The 22407-nt window shown below is 52.1% G+C and overlaps 1 protein-coding gene across 3 annotated transcripts; it reads right to left on the bottom strand.

Annotated features, from left to right (window-relative positions):
• Window positions 1-6869: 6869 nt before the first annotated feature.
• Window positions 6870-19594, bottom strand: ALOX15B (arachidonate 15-lipoxygenase type B; the record flags this gene model as incomplete). Of its 3 annotated transcripts, XM_080712369.1 has the most annotated exons (14): window positions 6870-7103; window positions 7258-7428; window positions 7505-7605; window positions 7697-7818; window positions 7971-8140; window positions 8293-8379; window positions 9684-9887; window positions 9989-10135; window positions 10355-10527; window positions 13128-13231; window positions 13485-13607; window positions 18910-18991; window positions 19154-19376; window positions 19448-19594. In XM_080712369.1, the coding sequence occupies 14 exons, from the start codon at window positions 19592-19594 to the stop codon at window positions 6924-6926; spliced, it is 2034 nt and encodes a 677-aa protein (XP_080568495.1). In that variant the 3' UTR covers window positions 6870-6923. The 3 variants fall into 3 exon arrangements, with proteins under 3 accessions (XP_080568495.1, XP_080568496.1, XP_080568497.1); XM_080712370.1 differs by lacking the exon at window positions 8293-8379; XM_080712371.1 differs by lacking the exons at window positions 7697-7818; window positions 8293-8379 and having other exon boundaries at window positions 7984-8140.
• Window positions 19595-22407: the final 2813 nt, after the last annotated feature.

Here is a 22407-nt window from a genome sequence, read left to right on the forward strand (position 1 = left end):
GAACACAGGGGAATTTGACCTCTGAACTACACCCCCTGCCCTATTTTTTATTCTTTATTTTGAAACAGGGTCTCACTAAGTTGCAGAGGGCCTTACTAAGTAGCTGAGGCTGGCTGCAAACCTGTAATCTTCCTGTCTCAGCATCCCAACTACTGGGATTACAAGCTTGCATCACCATGCCTGGCTACAGTCGTATATTTTCCTAGAAAATATTCTTTAAAAACCAGACAAGTTGGGCTCTTGATTTTATTAGTTTTGGGATAATTTTTCTTTTTTTTTTTTTTTTGTGGTACTAGAGATGGAACCCAGGGGGCATTCTACCTCTAAGCTACACCCCCAGGCCTATTTTTATTCTTTATTTTTATTTATTTTTTGAATATTATTTATTTATTTTTTGTTTTATTTTATTTTTTTAAATTTATTTTTATTGGTGCATTGTAATCATACATCACATTGGAATATAAGACTTGAGAGGATATACAAGCACACATCATCCAATTAGCCCTCATCCAGCCCCCATCCCATTCCCTACCCCTTCCTCGATCCCATGCTTGTTTGGTGATTAACTTTGACACATATGTTTATGTACCTCCTGCTTTTTAAAGAGGCTCCATCCCCCCCTACTCCATACCCTCTGATTGGTCACCTTAATTGCTTCACTATAGGGCCCTTTTAATAGCTCGACCACTTCCTGTTGCCCATTTCCTCTTAGTTATTGCTGATTAGGGGAAGCATCTGGTTTTAATTTTCTGCGATATTTCTCTGTGCATGCCACGTTGCAAATACCGATCCCACTCTTGACGGCCCCAGTTGTGGCCTGGCTACCTGGTGGACTGATCAGACCTCGCTGGCTCAAGCAGCAGCCTTGCCTCATGGGAGGCCCTGGTTCTGGCCTCGCTGGCCCCGACACTGGCCTAACCCCTCAGCTGGCTCCAATCCCGGCCTCGGAGGCCCCAGTACCGGCCTTGCCTCTCGGCAGGCTCCGATGTTAGCCGATGGCCCCGGCATCGGCCTAACCCCTCGGCAGGCTCTGATCCAGGCCTCGGAGGCCTCAGTAGCGGCCTTGCCTCATGGAAGGCTCTGATGCCGGCCAGTGGCCCCGGCACCGGCCTAACCCCTCAGCAGTCTCTGATCCCGGCCTCGAAGGCCCCAGCATCAGCCTTGCCTCGTGGCAGGCTCCGATCCTGGCTTTGCTGGCCCCAGCACTGGCCTAACCCCTCGGCAGGCTCCAATCCCCGCCTCGGAGGCCCCAGCACCGGCCTTGCCTCATGGCAAGCTCTGATCCCGGCCATGCTGGCCCTGGCACTGGCCTGACCCCTTGGCAGGCTCTGATCCCAGCCTCAGAGGCCCCAGCACCGGCCTTGCCTCACGGCAGGCTCCGATCCCAGCCTCATTGGCACCGGCACAGGCCTAACCCTTCGGCAGGCTCTGATCCTGGCCTCGGAGGCCCCAGCACCGGCCTTGCCTCATGGCAGGCTCCGATCCTGTCCTCGCTGGCCCCAGCACCAGCCTAAACCCTCAACAGGCTCCGATCCCGGCCTCAGAGGCCTCAATAGCGGCCTTGCCTCACGGAAGGCTCCGATGCTGGCCAGTGGCTCCGGCACCGGCCTAACCCCTCAGCAGGCTCTGATCCCGGCCTCGGAGGCTCCAGCACCAGCCTTGCCTTGCGGCAGGCTTTGATCCCAGCCTTGGAGGCCTCAAGAACGGCCTTGCCTCACGGAAGGCTCCGATGCCGGCCGTTGGCCCCGGCATTGGCCTAACACCTTGGCAGGCTCCGATCCCGGTCTTGGAGGCCCCAGCACCAGCCTTGCCTCACGGCAGGCTCCGATCCCAGCTTTTCTGTGTCCGTCGCAGGCCTCACCTCTCGGCAGGCTCTAATCCAAGCACCCTCTTTGCCCAACTATTTGTCCCCCATTCTCGAGGGTGCGTGGTGGTGGTAGCATTCTGCCTCTGGGGTCATTACTTTAAAAGTTCCAGGTGTAATGTATCAGATCTCTGCCTCCCCTGAGTACTGGCCACTGCCACTGCCACTGCCTCCACCATTTCAAATCTTTCCCAAGCTCTCTTTTCACTCTGAATGTTGTCCAATCTTCCTAAGCATGAGCGACAGTAGCATTCACCCTTTGGTGTAATTTCTCCAAAAAATAAAAAATAAATAAATAAGGTTGGTAGGCTCCGATTTCTGCTTCTCCTGAATACAATTCTCCACCGCCAACGTGGAGACCGCTTTCAGCACTGCCTTTCTCCTTGGTCTCTGCTAAAGTCTCTCTCCTTACAGGTGATGTCCAAGATTCTTAACAATGTAGAGAAGAAGCAGTCCTCCTTAGCGGGGAATTTTTCCAATAATTCCAGTTCATTTGGATAAGTTTTGTCTGCATCTCCAGTATCCTGGCATCCGCCACCTCCTTGACCCCTCTCCGATATTTTCCTTTTTCCTTTTTCTTTTCCTTTTTTACAGGGTCCTTCCGGGTGGAGAGGGGGGTCACCTAGGGGCGCCCCGCCAGCACCTGCCCACCCACCCAGGGTCGGGGGCTAGGGGTCTTTCCGGGTGGAGAGGGGGGTCGCCTAGGGGTGCCCCGCCAGCGCCTGCCCACCCGCCCAGGGTCAGGGGCCCGGGGGGGTCCTTCCGGGTGGAGAGGGGGGTCACCTAGGGGCGCCCCGCCAGCGCCTGCCCACCCGCCCAGGGTCGGGGGCCCAGGGGCCCCCTTTATTCTTTATTTTGAAACAGGGTCTCACTGAGTTGCAAGGGACCTCATTAAGTAGTAGCTGAAGCTGTTTGCGAACTGTGATCCTCCTGTCTCAGCCTCTGGAATGCTGGGATTACAAGCATGCACCACCATGCCCAACTTGGGTAATTTTTCTTAACAAGGCCAGAAGTTTATCAGGCAATCAAATAGAAGTCCTTTTCTAGGGTTTCTCTCTCTCTCTCTCTCTCTCTCTCTCTCTCTCTCTCTCTCTCTCTCTCTCTGAAATTAAGACCCCCACTCTCTACTTCTCATATGGCTCTGATGTACAGTCCCCCCAATTTAACGTTGAAATTGAGCGGGGGTCACGAAGGAGGTAGACACCAGCCTAGTTATCAAAAGCTGCTTTAATCGACTGGCACCTTTGGGCGGGTCTGCTGACCATGGGGGAAGGGACGGATGAGCCACACAGCCAGCAGAGTCCTGGTCTGTTGGCACAGCCGCGCGGCTGAGCAGAAGTACTGATGTTTAGAGTGTGGGGGGGGGTGTTGGGTGGGGCTAGCAGTGTGGGAATGGCGATTATTTGGTAACATCCAGCGTCTCACGATGCCTGGAGTCTGTCTCCCGATGTTTGCAGGCTCCAGACACCTGGAGTCTCGCGATATCTCCACTTCTGGCTTCCAGAGTTCTACCTCCTGTCCCTGCTGCAGGGTCCATTGGGGAAGAGATGGACCTGACTTATCACCTACTCCATTTTATCTTTTATCTTCTCCTTCTCCTTCTCCTTCTTCTCCTCCTCCTCTTCCTCCTCCTCCTCCTCCTCCTCCTCCTCCTCCTCCTTCTTTTTTTTTTCTAGCAACAAATGGACATGCATCCTGCTTTCCAGACTGTCACTTTTGAATTTGACTTGACTTACATTCTTCATTTTTTTTTTTTTTTGGTAGTACTAGGGATTGAACCCAGAGGCATTCTACCTCTGAGCTTCACCCTCAGACATATGTTGTTCTATTTTGTGCATGTGTGTGTGTTGCTGGGATTGAATCCAGGAGTATTCTAACTCCGAGCTACACCCCAAGCCCGATTTTAATTCTCAGTATGAAGCAGGGTCTCAGTTACACAGGGCCTCACTAAGTAGCTGAGGCTGGTGGAGAACCTGTGATCCTCCCGCCTCAGCCTCCCAAGTACTGGGATGACAAGCGTGCCCCACCATGCCTGGCTTTATGATTACTATTTGTTGCAAGCAGATTCTCCTGTTGGTCGCTGCCTTCGATCTGCATGGCTGCCGATGCTTGCCTCTCTACCACCTCATCAAACTCAGCAGCAGGAATCCATTGTCTTCAATCTGTGAAGTCAATGTTGTTGTGTTGATGACCAGAGACTGCTACCTACCCACATCCTTGTCCTCCTCTGTCCCTCCTGTCCTGGAATAAGGGGAAGAGAGTAAACTGTACTCTGGCCCCACTTCTAGAACCTCTGCCGTCTACCCCTTCCTCTCTCCCTTCCCATGATCCCCTCTTTCTCCAACTGAAACACATGGGATGGTAAAGGCAGGAGTCTCAGGATAGGGAGAGGGAGCGGGTCGAGTGGGTCTTCCATCTCTGGCAGCTTGATTGACCAGGGCAGGGATCTCCACAGCATGAGGTGAATGTTATCTTGTTATCTGTAACAACCTTTCCCCTCTGTATCTCTCTGTCCGCACTAGTGATTGAACCTAAGAGCATTCTACCACTGAGCTATACCCCCAGCCCTATTTTTGGGGGGGAGGTGTGCGGGTCTGGTGATGGAACCCAGGGGCATTCGACCTCTCAGCTACACCCCCTACCCTATTTTTTATTCTTTATTTTGAAACAGGGTCTCACTGGGTTGCAGAGGGCCTCACTAAATAGCTGAGGCTGTCTGCGAACCTTGATCCTCCTGTCTCAGCCTCCCAAATGCTGGGATTATAAGCGTGCGCCACCATGCCCAGCTTTATTTTTTATTTTGAAATACCAATTCACAACCACCTCATTTCAGAAGCTATGGACATCACTTCATCTCACAGCCCATTGGCCAGAATTAGTCACATGGCTCCGCCCTAAGCAGAAGAAGGTCGGCTGGGAAATGGTGGGAGGCATCGGAGGCTCGGTGTGGTTCCTGCCAGAAAGTGAAGTCCAACAGTCTCCCCCACAGAGCTTGATACTGAGGCAAATAAGTCAAGGACAAAAAATGGTAGGGACTTTGTTATTCTCATCTCAGTGCCTGGGAACATGTCCATTGCCCAGCGCTTTCTGGATTTCCTGGTCTTTTCTGAGATTGCAGGGTTTAACTCTTTAATTCCTCAAGGCATTCAGTTTCATTCCCAAAAACTCCTTTATTGGCTTAACTGAGCAGGAATTATTTATTGATTTAAAGCAACAAGGTTAAGAGATGCATAGCTCTAGATTGCTTTTGGTACGTGGGTCTTGATGAAGAAGGAACAGGTCAAGTGTCACTGACCAGCCCACACAGTCCTTTCTAAAGCTTTGGTCTATTGAATGCATGGTTATATATATATATATATATATATATATATATATATAGCATAGTTATTGCATTTTGTCCATCAGTTTATGAAAATCAGTGAAACTAAAAGCCAGAAGCATTTGTACCTATGAGACAGGTGAAAACCATTAGGTGAATTAAAAAAACTCATTTCTTCTGTGATGAATACTAACTGAATTTGAGCCACAAGAAAGAAAAACAGAATTAAAGGATGTGTACGAAGCCGGGCGCGGTGGCACACACCTGTAATCCTAGTACTTGGGAAGCTGAGACAGGAGGATCTCAGGTTCAAGGACAACCTCAGCTACTTAGATCCTCAACAACCTAGTAAGATGCTGTTTCAAAACAAAATAATAGTAATCCCAGCATTTGGGAGGCTGAGACCGGAGGATCACAGTTTGCGGACAGCCTCAGCTACTTAGTGAGGCCCTCCACAATTTAGTGAGACCCTGTTTCAAAATAAAGAATAAAAAAAAAAATAGGGCAGGGGATGTACCTTGGAGGTCAAATGCCTCTGGGTTCCATCCCCAGACCCGCAAAAACAAAACAAAATAATAACAGCAACAATAATAAAATAATAATAAAAGGCTAGGGGTGTAGCTCAGAAGTAGAAAGCCTCTGGGTTCAATTGTCAGTACTACACCCACCCATACACACACACACACACACACACACACACGAAGAGTGTATGAAATGTTGAAATTCCATCCTGAAGATGGAATCTGGAAGGCAAAGCATGATTAATGATATGTTAATATCTTCTAGTTTCCTGGAAATGGAATCTGCTTTACAGTGCACGCAGAGGTAAGTTTTGAGAAAACAGATGTGGGCATTGCCCGCCCTGACCCTGACTGTATGTCCTTTTCTTCTGTCTGGCTTCTAATGACTCTTTCTCACTGCTTTGCTCATTTAGAGCTGGGACAGCGGGTCATGATCACCTCTTGGGCAGTTTTCAGGCTGAGCCATTTCCCATGTTGCCAAGCAGCTCCCTAGTGTTCTATGAGGTCTAATCAGCTGTGGCCAATGGCCACAATCAGATTCTTCCCTGATACGGTCCACGGTTACATAAGGCAAAACTAAACAGCAGCCGGGCGCGGTGGTGCATGTTTGGAATCTCAGTACTTGGGAGGCTGAGACAGGAGGATCGTGGGCTCAAGGCCCTCCGCAACTTAGTGGGACCCTGTTTCAAAATAAAAGAATAAACTAGGACTGGGAGTGTAGCTCAGAGGTAGAATGCCCCTGGGTTCCATCCCCAGTAAAACACACGTGCGCGCGCGCGTGCGCACACACACACACACACACACACACACACACACACATGCACACGTAAGGCTCTTAAGGGGACTGCCTGTGTGAGCACTCTGAGGCACAGAATCTCCAAAAGGCTTGGTGGTACTGTGTCATGAGATTGTGTTCTCTGTGGGTGTCTTGGTCGCTCTCTCTTTTTGATGGTATTGGGGATGGAACCCAGGGTTTTGCTCATGGTAGGAAGGTAAGTACTCTACCACTGAACTATATCCTCAGCCCCTTATTTCTCTTCGGCTTTTTTCCTGTTTTTTTTTTTTTTTTTTTTTTTTTTTGTGTGTGTGTGTGTGTGTGTGTGTGTGAGTTACATGGGGCCTGCTTTTCTGGAGAAGGTGTCCTTTTCTCTGGGTGTCAGTTAGTTAGCCTCAAGTGATACATGGTTAAGGAGATATAGGGTCTGTGCTCTCTGGGAATTTAGATGGAGACGCTGTTCTCGATGAGGGGAGGGTCCAGGTAGCCGTAGGGCAGCGCCAGACCCCGGTTCCGCTCCCGGATATCCCTGGAGATCTGGGCCAGGCGGTCCTGGAAGGCGGCGATGCTCTGCCGTGGGGCCTCCTCGGTGAAGTGTTCATCCGGGTAGGTGCCCAGGGGCCTCTGGGGACCGGCCACAAGGCTGGGTGAGGGGCTGCTGAGGTCCCCATCCTCCGAGCGGTGTGGCCCAGCTGAGCCAGCTCGATGGCAGGGTGGGGTAAACAACACTTCTTCCCCTATCCCACCCAGCCTGCCTGGCCCCCAGCCCCACACTCACTGGGTCTCCAGGCTCCTTGCTCAGCAACCAGAGGGCGAGGATGATGTCACACGTGGCGTTGACTGCTGGCAGGGTGGCTATGAAACCCTCAGGCCTCGCCTGGCCTTTGGAAGTGGGCGGTGGCAGCTGCATGGTGGGCGGCAGGTTGGGCATCCAGACGCCAGAATCAAACTGAAGGCCAAGAGGGAAGAATGAGGCCAAGAGCTGAGCCCTGTGCCCGCCTCCCCTGGCACAGACCTGCCCTCACCTGGCCTGAACTGACAGCGCAGTGCTTGGCTGAGCAGGTGAATATCACCATGGTGACATACCGCACCAGAGTCTCCCTGGTGTCCAGAGAGGAGGGCACACCTGCAGAGAGAGGTGGGCTGGCGCTGCTGGGGTCCCAAGGACCTCCCTGCAGAGGCCTGAGGGTCGGGCCCAAGGGCCAGGGGTCCCGTACCTGAGTTCTCCCGGCTAAGGAAGCCTTCAGAGAAGATCTCCTTCACCCAGGCCTGGAGCTCTGGGTCATCTAGGACTGACGCGTCGCTTGGGTAATAGATGCCCACCACATCATGGACGAAGCTGTAAGGGTGCGCCTGGGTTCAGTCCCCTCTCTCACCCCGAGCCTCTCTGAGAAGCCACCCTGCCCAGTGTCGCTCGCGGACAGCCTGTCTGCCCCCCTCCCAGGCTCCCTGCCTCTCCTGGGCCCTGCTCCCTGGGGACAGTCCCCTCACCGCTCCACTGCCTCCCAGATCCGCAGCCCGTCATCTCGGTAGTAGTAGCCGGGAATGTCTTCAACACCTCGCGCCCGGATGTCTTCAGGCAGGCACAGGACAGAGTAGCTCAGCTGCTCCATGTTCCTCTGTATGAGCTCAGAGAAGCCACCAATGCCGAGGCCTGTGGACTGGGAGGCAGGGCTCCTGGGCGCCGGGACCTCACTCCAGAAGCAGGAGGTAGCACTGGTGTGACGGAGTCAGGACCATGCTCACCCCAGAACCCTAGATTCCTCCAGCTGAAGGAATGTCCCACCCCACACCCCTCTAAGGCGGCTCTTACCCTGTCTATCACCTGACCAGGGGCGATGAGCAGCTCACGGGCGAGCGTGTTGATGTACAGCGTGTATCGAATGTGTGGAATCAGCAGCTGTAAGAGGAAGGGCAAGCCGATGTGGGGCGCATGCTTGTAATCCCAGTACTTGGGAGGCTGAGACAGGAGGATCGCGGTATGAGGACAGCCTCAGCTACTACTTAGTGAGGCCCTTTGCAACTCAGTGAGACCCTGTTTCAAAATAAAGAATAAAAAATAGGCCTGGGGTTGTAGCTCAGAGGTAGAATGCCCCTGGGTTCCGTCCCCAGTACTGGAAAATAAATAAATAAATAAAATAATAAAATAGGGCTGGAGGTGTAGCTCAGAGTTGTAGAACATCCCTGGGCTCAATCCCTAGAGCCACCAAAAAAATAAAAATAAATAAAAAAGAGGAAGGACAGCAGAGTTGGGATGACCCCAGATCTCCCCACAGACAGTCACTCAGAAAGACAACAGGGACCAGAGGGGGCAGTGTGGGGCGGGGGGCAGGGTTCCAGACCCAAAGATGGGGTGGAGCTCCCCCAACATCTCGTTCTGAGCGTCCTGGACAGGCTCCTTCTGCTCTTCAGGCACCAGATCGTTTTGTCAGCGCCTGGAAAGAGTACCACGAGCTTCCAGTTCTAGCTTCTGGTGATTTTCTATCTCCCGGGCAGCCAAAGTTCCTTGGGGCTGACAGTGCAGAAATGTCCCCCCAGATCCCACCTCTGAGTGCCACGCTCTGGGAGCTGCAGATGGTCAGAAAGATTCAGCCTGAGGGGAGGGGCACGGACTAGGGTGTGCATCTGGGCTCAGGAAACCATCTAACCGGGAAGAAGTCTGAGCAGCTCTAGCAGGGAAAGTGGGCTAAATCCTGCCCTATTCAGAGGAGACGCCTCAGGTCCAGGGAGGAAATTAATCTGTGTCAGCTGGAGACTCAGTAGGACTCAGGGGACCTACAGGGAGCACCCCAGAGCAGGTGGGTCTACCACTCAGGGCTCCCCATCCTGGAACAAGCTGTAGAAAATCTGTTGGTCCCTCAAAGCCACATTCTTTCTTTGGCATCAGCCAGCCCCAGGTCTCTTCTTTCCTGGGACTGGGGCTTCCGTGGTGGTGGCCGATCCTGTCTGATCTGCTTCCAAGAGGGGAACCTTACTGGACACAGAATTGGCTTCCCCGGCTTGGGGTGTGCTGAGAAGCAGGCTCCCCCGGGAGGCTGTGCAGGGAGACACCGCAGAAGCCAGAGGGGACCTCCACATCGCAGCCTGGAAGGTCGGGTCCTCCCTGGGAAAGGCCCACTTGAAAAAGGCACCGCAAGGGCAGGAAGGGGCTCAGGGACCTGCAGGCTTGGGGCACAGGCTGGGTCACCTCGCCGAACCACTGACCTTGTAGAGTGGGTGGCAGTGGGGCAGCTGGCGCAGCGTGGCCAGGGTGAAGACCTCAGGCAGCAGGTGTGCATGCAGCAGGTGCGTGAGGGCCTCGTGGATGGAGAACTCGGCGTTGCGCACCCAGGTCTTGGCCAGCAGCCAGTCCCACTTGTCATCACTGGGCAGGAAGATGGGGCTATTGGGCCCGGGGGTCTGGCTGAGCTACAAGAGGGAAGGGCAGTGGGGAGTGAGCCAGCAGCGAGTGTCTGCCAGCCATTTGGGGGGCCCTTTCTACCTCCTTGCTGCCCCATCCCACCGCAGACCTGGATGGCGAGAGGCAGCAGGGGGCCACCCTGTGGGTGCTGGTACAGCAGGGTCAGCGGGGCTGCAGAGAACTGAGGCCTCCCGTTGACCACATTGGTGCGAATGCCGGAGAGGATGCCGTGATCCACCAAGTACAGGGACCCCCTCTGGGAAAGAGAAAGGGGGGACTGGGGCTGCCATCTGGCTTTCTAAAGGATGAGGGGTGCAGGAGAGGGTGCAGGGCTGAAAGAGGAATTTGTTTTGGGAAAGGGTGTCTTTGGCATATAGCACACAGTAGGTTCCTAGCAAATGTGAGCACACTGCTCTTCTCCGGGAGGGGATGGGCCAAAGACACAGACATGGGGCTTACGGCGCCTGTGCCCCACCTCCAGCTCAGCTTGCAGACTGGTCTCCGGGCCCAGCACCGGGGCTACCATGTCATCAGTGACCGGGAAGTTCTCTGGGAGGCTGCGACAGCGGCGGATCAGGACAGGGTTGAGGCCATTCAGGAACTGGCAGGCGAAGAAGGCATCCTCCTGCCAGTGCTCAAACACATACTCTGCAGGAGGAGAGGGGACCAGTCACCCGACCCCAGCAGGCCCCCTGACCGTCGCAGCAGAGTTCCCTAAACACCCCACCTCCTCTTCAGGATGACCTCCCCTGGCCCCCAGATTTTAGTCACTGCCCACTCACCAAACAAAATCTTGGTCCCCAGAGCCGGGCGTGGTGGTGCACGCTTGTAATCCCAGCATTGGGGAGACTGAGGCAGGAGGATCACGGTTCGCAGACAGCCTCAACTACTTAGTGAGGCCCCTTTGCAACTCAGTGAGACCCTGTTTCAAAATAAAGAATAAAGGCCAGGTGTGGTGGCGCACGCTTTTAATCCCCGCGCTTGGGAGGTGGAGACAGGAGGATCGCGCAGGTTCGAAGCCAGCCACACTGGCGTTAAGAGACCATTTCAAAAAATATAAAAAATAGGTCTGGGAGTGTAGCCCGGAGGTAGAAGGGCTTCCAGAAACCCCAGTAGCACCCCACCCAAAAAAATAAAGAATAAAAAATAGGGCTGGGGGTGTAGCTCAGAGATAGAATGCCCCCGAGTTCCATCCCCAGTACCGAAAAAAAAAAAAATTTGTCCCCAGCCCACTGTCCCTGTCTACCTGGATGACACACCACCCTCAAATGTAAGATTTTGAAGACCAAATGTGGCCTCTTCCTCCAGCTCAGGACCTCCCCACTGCCTGGCATCCTGGGGAATGCAGCCCCACCCTGCCTGGCTGTCTGTGGCAGAGCCCAGGACCTCTCTAGGCAGCCTCCTCCTCCTCCTCCTCCTCCTCCTCCTCCTCCTCCTCCTCCTCCTCCTCCCCCTCCTCTTCCTCCTTCTTCTCCTCCTCCACCAAGACCCATTGGGCCTCCATCCTCAGTGCCTTTTGGTCCACCTGTCCACTCCATCCCTACTGCCACCGCCTTGCTGAGGCCACCAGCCTCTACTGATCAGAGCCAGAGACTTGGCTAAGTCCCCTGCCTCACCCTACAGACCACATCTGGCCATACTACCCCCAGCTGGCCACCAGTTGAGAGCCTCACGTCATTCATTACCGAGGAAAACCCAAAGCCTGCCAGGGCCAGGCGGCCCGCACCAGCTGGGCCTGCCACCTCTGCCCTTCCTTCCCTCCCTCCCTCAGTCTGCTTTGGCCACCTGGCGTTCTTTCTTCCCCCACAGGCACCTGATCTTTCGCTCTCAGAGCCCTCGCCTTCTCTGTCCTTGGTGCCTGAAAGGCTCCCTGCTCCACACTCTGTCCCTGGACCTGTTAATCCCTACTCAGCACTCTTGGCAGATCTTTCCAAGGCCCCCCCTCCAGGCTAGGGTGGGTCCCGCTTTTACACCTTCCTGGAGTCAAGGAGCATGTCTCCCAAGTGTCACTAATGATTTATTTATATTTTTGGTACTGGGGATTGAACCCAGAGGCAATCTGTCTCCAAGCTATACTCCCAGCCCAATTTTATATCTTATTTGGAAACAGGGTCTCACTAGGTTGAGGAAAGCCTTTGCTAAGTTACTGAGGCTGGCTCTGAAGCTGCAATCCTCCTGTCTCAGCCTCCTAAGTACTGGGGTTACAAGAGTGCGCCATCATGTCCAGCTCTAATGATTTATTTTGAGTCTAGTTAACATCCACTGGCCAGCTCCATTGTGTGTCTTTTGAGCACTGGGACTGTGGCCACAGCCCCAAATCAGTTACTGATGGGTTGTGCTCAAGAAATGGCTATGAGCTCAGTGTGGTGGCACACACTTGTAATCCCAGCATTAGGGAGGCTGAGACAGGAGGATCGTGGTTCAAGGACAGCCTCAGCTACTTAGTGAGGCCCTTTGCAACTCAGTGAGACCCTGTTTCAAAATAAAGAACAAAAAACAGGGCTGGGTGTGTAGCTTAGAGGTAGAAGGCCCCCTGAATCCATCCCCAGAACTGAAAAAAAAGAAAAAAGAAAAAAAGAAAAGAAAGAAAAAGAAATAACTCTTGGATTAGGAGGTCAGGGATTGCCCCAGTCCACAGCCTTTTTTTTTTTTTTTTGTCTCTGTGGGGAACAAGGCCTAAGAAGGGACAGGGTCCTGCCCAGGGTCACACAGTAAATTGGTGTTTATTTTATTTGAAGGTGTGGGCACTGAACTAGGAATTGAGTACAGGGGCATGCTATCTCTGACCTACACCCTAGCCTTTTTATTTGTCTATTTTTATTTTAAAACAGGGTCTTACTAGGTTGCTGAGTGTCTCAATAAGTTGCTAAGGCTGGCATCGAACCTGCAATCTTTCTATCTCAGCTTCCCAAGTACTATGATTACAGGCATGCAGCACTGCACCCTGCTTTTTGATTTTTATTATATATTTATATATTTTTATTTTTGTACTGGGGCTGGAACCCAGGGGCATTCTACCTTCAAGCTACACCCTCAGCTCTATTTTATTTTATTTATTTTTTGTTTTGAAACAGGGTATCACCAAGTTACCGCACACTGGCCTCAAACCTGTGATCCTCCTTTCTCACCCTCCCAAGCACTGTGATTATAGGCGTGGACCACGATACCCGGTAGCGTTTGGTTTTCTGACCGCCATGGGAGCTGATACCCCAGGGAAGAAGTCTGGAGCCCTGGCCCAAGCTCCTCACCGGCTGCTGGAGTCTTCCGGAAGTTGAAGAGCCTCCTCATCTCCCTCAGACTCCTCCAGAGCCCTTTGCGGTCCAGCAACCCCTTGATCTTTAGCTCTGTAAGCCTGTCAGAGGATGCAAAGGATGAGAGGAGGCAAGAGATATCGGGAGACCCTCCCCTGTCAGTTTTCTGGGATCCCAAAACCAGCTTCTGGGCCCGGAAGTAGTCACTGGCCCTAAGGTAGCCGCTGTCCTGTGGGAATCGGGCATGGGCAGGGGGCTGGGTGGTCCATATCACTGATGGTGGGGATGAGAGAAGGGGAGGGCAGAAGGCAGGGTGTCTGAGAGCCAGGGGCAGGACAGGACGAGCATCCTCACCCAGAGTAGCCTTTCAGTTGGAATTTGGTGCTCTTGACCAGAGAGTACTTGACGTTGAGGTCCAGGTCCTTCACAGTCGCCTGGTCGAGGCAGCGGGGCCAGCCTGGGCTGTAAGTCTTCCAGCTGGAGGGGGACAGGCAGGTGATCAACAGGAAGCCGCAGGAAGCCCCTGGACTTGGGCAGACGGGGTGCCCTTGTGGTCACAGCCTCCTCTGCGAGCAAGGACCTTCCAGGGATCTAGCTGCCTTTCCCCCTCTACACACAATCTGCTCACGGCTGATTGGTCCACCTGACCAGAGCTGGGCCAATCAGTGTCCTTCCCACAGAATTTGTCTGGACATCTGGATTATAGCAGGGATGCACAGGGACTGTTAGCTATGGTCATTTTCCATTGTGCGGACTGGGAACCAGAGAAAGCAGAAAGGGGAGGGGAGGAAGGAGAGAGAACCATCCAGGAGGGGTTAGCGTCGCTGTCTGGCCTGAAATCTGGCCATATTTTCTGCCATGCTTCTGTAAGGACCTCTGTATCCTGCGGAGGAATTCCTTTTTTATCTGTCTGCTAGTTGGAGCCACATAATTCCTCACTAACATAGGTGCACCTTGCAGAGGGGACGTTCTCCTGAAGCCAGGTCTGTCCCAGGGTTTGGGTTGCCTTTGGCAGGCATCTCACAGAGAGATGCTCCAGCCGCCACCGCATGGGGGAGCTGCTATTACTCCACCCTGGTTGAAGGCAGCTCTAAATCCCATGATCAAGCAAGCCAAAGAAATGGGTGAAGTGGTAAAATCGTGTCCCAGGAAACTGAGGAACCCCAGCCAGTCCTTCTATCACTGGTTCCTTCCTTGGGTTCAAGCATTTGTTTGAACTTTCAACTTCAAAAAACAACTTGTAATTGAAGTCCACTACCACTAGGTGGTGGCCAAACCCTACTTCTCAACTTCAAAGCTTCACCTTGGGGATCAGGGTAAACTATAAATGCCGACTGAAGTGTGTGTGTGTGGTGGGGGGTACTGGGGATCAAACCCAAGGTATTCTACTACTGAGATACACCCAGCTCTTTAAAAAAATTTTTTTTGTTGTTTTGAAACAGGGTCTCAGTAAATTACTGTGTGCTGGCTTCGACTCTGCCATTCTGTCTCACAAGTACTGGGGTTACAGTCTTACACCTGACTAGGAGTCTCCCTCCCTCCCTCCCTCTCTTTCTTTTTCTCCTTTCTTTCCTCTTTTCTTTCTTTCCTTCTTTTTCCCTGTGGTACTGGGGATTGAACCCAGAGGCATTCTACTTCTGAGTTACACCTCCAGCCCCGTTTTTATTATTATTTATTTATTTATTTATTTATTTTGGTGGTACTGGAGATGGAACCCAGGGGCCTTCTACATCCAGGCTACACTCCCAGACCTATTCTATATTTTATTTGGAAACAGGGTCTCTTAAACCAGCGCGGCTGGCTTCGAACCTGCGCGATCCTCCTGTCTCCCGCCTCCTAAGCGCAGGGATTACAAGCGTGCGCCACCACGCCCGGCTTTTATTATATATTTTAAAACAGAGTCTCACTAAGTTGCTGAGGCTGGCTATGAACCTGCAATCCTCCTGTCTTAGCATTCCAGCTACTGGGATTACAAGTGTGTACTACAATGCCTGACTCCTTTCTTTCTTAATTTTGGGTTGCTGAACTCAGCACCCCCCGCCCCTTTGGTATTGGGGATTGAACCTAGGGGCATTTTTTTTAACCTCTGAGCTATACCCCCGCCCTATTTTATTTTATTATTTATTTATTTATTTATTTATCAGTACTGGGGATTGAACCCAGGGGCATTCTACCTCCGAGATAAACTCTAGCTCTATTTCTTTTTTTTTTTACTCTTTATTTTGAGATAGGGTCTCACTAAGTTGCAGAAGACCTCATTAAGTAGCTGAGGCTGGCTGCAAACCTGTGATCCTCCTGTCTCAGCTTCCCAAGTACTGAGATTACAAGCGTGCATCACCACAGCAACCAGTTTTTAAAATTTTTTTTGAATAGGGTCTCACTAAGGTATTGAGGGTCTTGCTAAGTTGCTGAGATTGGCTGTGAACCTGCAATCCACTTGTCTCAGCCTCCCAAGTACTGGGATTACAGGTGTGCCCAGGTGAAGCCTAAATTAATTCTTTCCTCTTTCTTTCTTTCTTTCTTTCTTTCTTTCTTTCTTTCTTTCTTTCTTTCTTTCTTTCATGGTACTAGGGATGGAACCCAGGGGCCTCTATCTTCGGGCTAAGCTCCCGACCTATTTTATATTTTATTTGGAAACAGAGTCTCACTAATTTGCTGAGAGCCTCACTAAGTAGCTGAGACTGGCTTTGAACCTGTGTGATCCTCCTGTTTCAGCCTCCCAAGTACTGGGATTACAAGCGTGCCCCACTATGCCTGGCTTTTCTTTTTCTTTTTTTGCCTGAATTTTCTTTTTCTTTACTTTCTTTCTCTTTCTTTTTTTCTTTCTCCTCCTCCTCCTCCTCCTCCTCCTCTTCCTCCTCCTCCTCCTCCTCCTCCTCTTCCTCCTCCTCCTCCTCCTCCTCCTCCTCCTTCTTCTTCCTGCAGTACTGAGGATGGAAGCCAGGGGCATTCCACCTTTGACAGCCACCCCCAACCCTAAATTTTTATTCTTTATTTTGAAACAGGGTCTCATTGAATTGCAAAGGGCCTCACTAAAAAACTGAGGCTGGCCATGAACGTCAATCCTCCAGTCTCGGCCTCCAAAAATGCTGGGATTACAAGCATGTGCCACCAATGCCTGGCTGAAGCCTGAATTTTCTAATAAGCTCCCAAGCAATGCCGATGGTATAGATATGAGGCCTCATTTTTAAGTACTAAGGGCAGAGACAATAGAGTCCCAAACTTACTGGCTTATTGCCTCATTTTCAGAAACAAACAAACAAACAAACAAACAAACAAACTTGGTGCCCTCTGGGTGCTTCCTTGGACCACTTACTTTTATTCAGTGTCCCCGATTACACCTGAGGCTACTACCCCCCACTGTTCCAGTGCCCCCCTCATGGGGGAGAGGGTTGCTGACTTTGGAAATCTATGAACAGTGAGGGCAGAGGGCTCAGCTGTGGATTTGCAGCCTTCTTAAGCATTTTTTTCTCATTGGGTCTACCTACTAACTCTAGGGAGAGTGATATTCTTGATTACTTTTGCCAAAAAAAAAAAAAAAAAAAATCAAGCCGGGCGTGGTGGTGCAGGCTTGTAATCCCAGCATTCGGGAGGCTGAGACTGGAGGGTCGCGGTTCGCGGCCAGGCTCAGCTACTTAGTGAGGCCCTTCGCAACTTACTGAGACCCTGTTTAAAAATAAAGAATAGCCAGGCGTGGTGGCGCACGCTTGTAATCCCCGCACTTGGGAGGCAGAAACAGGAGGATCGCGCAGGTTCGAAGCCAGCCGCGCACGCTGGTTTAGGAGACCCTGTTTCCAAAATGAAAATGTAAAAATAGGTCTGGGAGTGTAGCCCGGAGGTAGAAGGGCATCCAGGAACCCCAGTACCACCAAAAAAATAAAATAAAATAAATAAATAAAGAATAAAAAATAGGGGAGGGGGTGTAGCTCAGAGGTCAAATGCCTCTGGGTTCCATCCCCAGACCCACCCACCCCCCCAAAAAAAAAAAATCAAGAACAGTGACTTGTCTCAGCTCTCAAGGCCCCTTTGGGCAGGTCTAGGCTGGCCCTGGGTCTCTGTGGAGACGGTGGAACTCAACCTCTGCGTTCTCTCCCAGGGCCATTGCTCTGGACGCAGGGCAATGCTTTTCACAGAATCAAATGAACCTGTGGAGGCCTCCCCCACGAAGCACAGCCTGCAGTCAAGCCCAAGATCAAGATCTTTTGCAGATCTGCACTTGACTGCAGTTCCTGCCTCAGGAATCCTCAGCAATGGCCTCAGCTCCTTTGAAACTCAACCCTTAGCCAGCGCAGCCTCCAGGCCAGCTCTCCCTGTGTTCCCTAGTGCTGAGCTCAGAGCAAAGAGCCCCGTCTCACCCCTTACCTGCCCTGGGGGGGGGGTCAGTTTCCTGGGGCTTAGGGGGTGTATTTCTGTCCCTGCCCACATTTTCAGAAGGATGCCTGCCGATGTGTGCAAAGGCCCCGGGGCAAGGAACATGCATGCAAAGGTTTGGTGGTGCTCACCATGTGGGCGCTGTGAGGTCTGGCTGTGGGCCTGGGGAGGAGACTGCAAACATGGTACTCCAGGAACAGCAGGAGTGGGAAGAAAATGAAAACGTCTCGAACCATCCCCTGCCCCATACATTCACCTGCTCTGGCTGGGTGTCAATCCCACCAATCAGAGAAATACACCACTGCTTTGCTCTCTCTCCTAACACCCCATTAAAAGCCCCAAGTTTGGAGCCCGGCATGGTGGTGCACGCTCATAATCCCCGTGCTTGGGAAGCTGAGACAGGAGGATCGCGCAGGTTCAAAGCCAGCCTCTGCTGGCTTAAGAGACCCTGTTTCCAAATAAAAAATATAAAATAATATAAAATAGGTCTGGGAGTGTAGCCTGGAGGTAGAAAGCCAAAATAAAAATAAAATAAAAGCCGCCAAAAATAAAAATAAAATAAAAGCCCCAAGTCTGTAAGGAAGGGACTCCTAACTCTCTCAGACTCTCTTTCCCGGCCAGTCCCCTCTCCCAGGCTTTACTTCAAATAAAGTCTGTTCTGGTCTGTCTAGCTGGTTTTCCTTTACCCGGGGTTCCCCAACAACCAGTCATCTGAAAGGCTTGTTAAGACAAAATCTTTTTCCCCCACGCTCAAGCTCTGAGTCAGTGGGTGCAAAGTGTCTGAGAATCCATCTCTCTCTCTCTCTCTCTCTCTCTCTCTCTCTCTCTCTCTCTCTCTCTCTCTCTCTGTGTGTGTGTGTGTGTGTGTGTGTGTTACTAAGGGATTGAACCCGTGGGAATTCTACCTCTGAGCTACAGCCCTAACCCTATTTTATTTTATTTTATTGTTTTTCCGGTCTGGGGATGGAACCCAGGGGCATTCGACCTCCGAGCTACACCCCCAGCCCTATTTTTTATTCTTTATTTTGAAACCGGGTCTCGCTGAGTTGCAGAGGGCCTCACTAAATAGCTGAGGCTGTCTGCGAACTGTGATCCTCTGGTCTCAGCCTCCCGAACGCTGGGATTACAAGCATGCGCCACCACGCCCGGCTTCCTATTTTATTTTTTATTTGCTGAGGCCGGCCTCAAACCTGTGATCCTCCAGCTCCCAAGCCCTGGGATCACAGGCAGGCACGCGGCCACCATGCCCTGGGAGAGAATCTTCATTTCCGACAGGTGCCTGGGTGGTGCTGGGAACGCTCTTTCAAAGGAGAGGCCCCCACAGGGGCCCTGGTCAGTGTCACCCGCAGCCCCAGGCTGGCCCTCGTTGCTTAGGTGTCCCCTCCCCCAACATTAGCCCCCTCCTCACCGGTACTTCTCCTGCCTGGCCCGCAGCTCCTCCCGGCGCTGGCTCAGGAGCGTGGGGTGGTCGTCTGCCCAGGACACCTTGGCTGGAGGATGAGAGGAGTGGGTGGAGGGGGAGAAGTCCCCCTGACCTTTGGCCCTGCCGCCCCCCCGCCCCCCTCCCCGCGCCCCTCCATCACCTCGGCGCCCCCTGGCCCTTCCCCAGCACCAGCGCCCTCGGGTCCCGCGCCCTGCCTGCCGCCCCTCACCTGCCCCCTCCCGCAGCACCAGCTCCCCGGCCCCCTCCAGCCACTCGTAGCAGGGGAAGCGCAGCGCGGCGCCCCGCGGTGGATGGAGCTGGACCCAGCGGCAGAACCAGGCGTCGGGGGCCAGGGGCCCGAGGGGCCGGGGCAGCTCCAGGGGCGCCTTGTGCACGCGCAGCAGCAGCACGCGGCCCAGGTCCTGGGGGAGCGTCACCTCGAAGTCCTCCTCCTGGGGGCGGGAAGGCTTAGTGTGCGGGGAGGGTAGCCCCTCCTCCCTCCTCCACCCCTGCACGAACTCACAGCGCCCGCAGTGAACTCTTTGCCCAGGTGGTCCAGGGGCAGTGGGGGGCTCTCTCCCCGAGTCCCCACGATGCTGACGGACACTTTGTCCCACGTGCCAGCTCCGCAGGCCTCCCCGGTGGACACTCTCACCCTAAACTTGGCCATGATGCCGGCTCAGCCTCACTCGCCACCTCGAGCCTTATATGCAGAGCTGGGTGGCTCACCGGCAGGCACGCCCTGATTCACCCTGGCCAGACCCTGATCTGGCCAGGCTGGTTATTGCGTGTGCTCGAGTGCCCACGGGCCCCCAGGGGCGCCCTAAAGAGCGCGTCGGATTTCTAGCACATCGATGTGTTGAACCCCAGGCCAGAAGAGATCTCTGTGCTGGATATAGGTGGAGAAGAACCTGTCTGTGGGTTCAAGGCCAGCCTCAGCAACTTCATGAGAGCCTTGGTAACTTAGCAGACCCTGTTTGAAATAAACAATAAAAACGGGTAGGGGTGTGTAGCTCAAAAGTAGAACGCCCCTGAGTTCAATCCCCACCCCCTCCCTCAAATAAAAGGAAGCATGTCCTGGACAGCCTCTTCATCTCCATCCTATTCTTACAATTTTTAGGACTATATGCATTATTTTATTTCATTCAATACAGGTGTGTGTGTGTGTGTGTGTGTGTGTGTGTGTGTGTGTTACTGGGAATTGAACCCAGGGGCATTCTACCTCCAAGCTATACCCCCAGCCCTATTTTATTTTTATTTTGGAAACAGGGTCTCCCTAGGTTGAAGAGAGTCTCACTACCTGCTGAGGCTGTCCTCGAACCTGCTATATCCTCCTGTCTCAGCCTCCCAAGTACTGGGACTACAAATGTGTGCCACACCTGGCTTACCTCCATTCTTTTTTATTTTATTTTATTTTTGTGGTACTGGGGATGGAACCCAGGGGCATTCTACCTCTGAGCTACACCCACAGCCCTATATTTTATTCTTTCTTTTGAAACAGGGTCTTGCAAAGGGCCTCCCTAAGTAGCTGTGGCTGTCCACGAACTGCGATCCTCCTGTCTCAGCCCCCCAAATGCTGGGATTACAAGTGTGCGCCCCCATACCTGGCTTACCTCTATTTTTTTTTTTTTTTTTTTTTTTGCGGGTCTTGGGATGGAACTCAGGGGCATTTGACCTCCAAGCCACACCCCCTGCCCTATGCCCTATTTTTTTAAATTCTTTATTTTGAAACAGCATTTCACTAAGTTGTGGAGGGCCTCACTTAGTAGCTGAGGCTGTTCACAAACCATGATCCTCCTATCTCAGTCTCCCAAATGCTGGGATTATAAGCATGCGCCACCATGCCTGGCTACCTCTATTCTTTCAAAAAAATTCTTTTTTTTTTTTTTTGTATTGGTGGTACTGGGGTTCCTGGAAACCCTTCTACTTCCGGGCTACACTCCCAGACCTATTTTTATACTTTTTTATTTGGAAACAGGCTCTCTTAAGCCAGCGCGGCTGGCTTTGAACCTGCGCGATCCTCCTGTCTCCGCCTCCCAAGTGCGGGGATTACAAGTGTGTGTCACCACGCCCGGCTTTTTTTGGTTTTGAAACAAGGTCTTGGTAGGTTGCTGAGGCTGATCTTGAACCTGCTATCTTCCTGTGTCTCCGCCTCTCAAGTACCGATCCACCACACCTGGCTCAAAACTTAATTTTGAGACCCAGCTCTTAAAGTATTTCTTAATACTTAATTTTGAGAACAACAACATCAAAAGGCGGGGCTGGTGGGAGGTCTTTACGTCTCTGAAGGCATGCCCTTGACAAGGACTTCAAAAGCAGTGGGACCAACTGAAAATGGACTGAAACCCCCGAGACTGTGAGCCAACGTGAACCTTTTTTCTTCATAAGTTGTCTCAGGTGTTTATTACAGGAGCGGAAAGCTAGCACACGCACTGACCAGTCTCTGTTGCTTCTGCCTTTTCTGCATGACTTCCAGATCCCAGAGGACTCGGGACACAGTTGACTCCGTCTTCTCTACCTGTATCCTGCATAGCGACTCCCTGGAGCCTGTGGCTTTACCACATCAACGTTGCAGGTGCACATCCTCTAACCTTGACCTTTATGGCCAGATGTTTTTGTTACTAAGTTAAAAAAAAAATCTCAATAAACCCTCCAGCTTTACTCTGCTCTTAGTTGACTTAAAAATCACTAATTCTGGAGGTTACATGTCTGGGAAATACATTTTTTTTTTTTTTTTTTTTTTTTTTGGTGGTACTGGGGTTCCTGGAAGCCCTTCTACCTCCGGGCTACACTCCCAGACCTCTTTTTACATTTTTATTTGGAAACAGGGTCTCCTAAGCCAGCGCGCGCGGCTGGCTTCGAACCTGAACGATCCTCCTGTCTCTGCCTCCCAAGCGCGGGGATTACAAGCGTGCGCCACTACGCCCGGCTGGGAAATGCATTATTAAGTCTCTCGTTAGTCTTGCTACAGCTAACACTTCTGAAGTGTGGGTTATGATGAAAATGGTTGCCTGGGTTACTCTGCAGGGACCTGAAGGGCATTTTCATTGAAAACGGTGACTTCTCTGGGGCCTGCAGATGTCCCACGGATGAGCTCGTTACCGTCTGTCTTCATATTGGGCCTCTCTTGTTGCCTTTAACTTTGGGCCAGATTCTGCTCAGCTCTCCAGGCAGGCCTGTTGAGCAGTTGAAAAACGTTTTGTCTAAAACTATACTCTCTGGTTGACTTGTAGTGGACTCACTGGTTTCTCCCCTTCAGTCTCTTCAAATGGAAAAAGACTGGCCGCCGGGACTGAAACCCCAGACCACGATGGAGTAAAAAGAGGCGGCACCCACGTTTCGGGAAGATCTCCATTTACCAGAAAATTCATGAATATTCCTTCGCTTTATTAGCTGATCTCTCTTCCTCATCATTTCTCTCTTCTGAGTGCAACCCTTCAACTTCCTGGAGCTGGGAGGTTGATTTGCAAGCATGAACTCGAA

Source organism: Muscardinus avellanarius, assembly GCF_963383645.1.
Source record: "Muscardinus avellanarius genome assembly, chromosome: 16".
NCBI lineage: Eukaryota > Metazoa > Chordata > Mammalia > Rodentia > Gliridae > Muscardinus > Muscardinus avellanarius.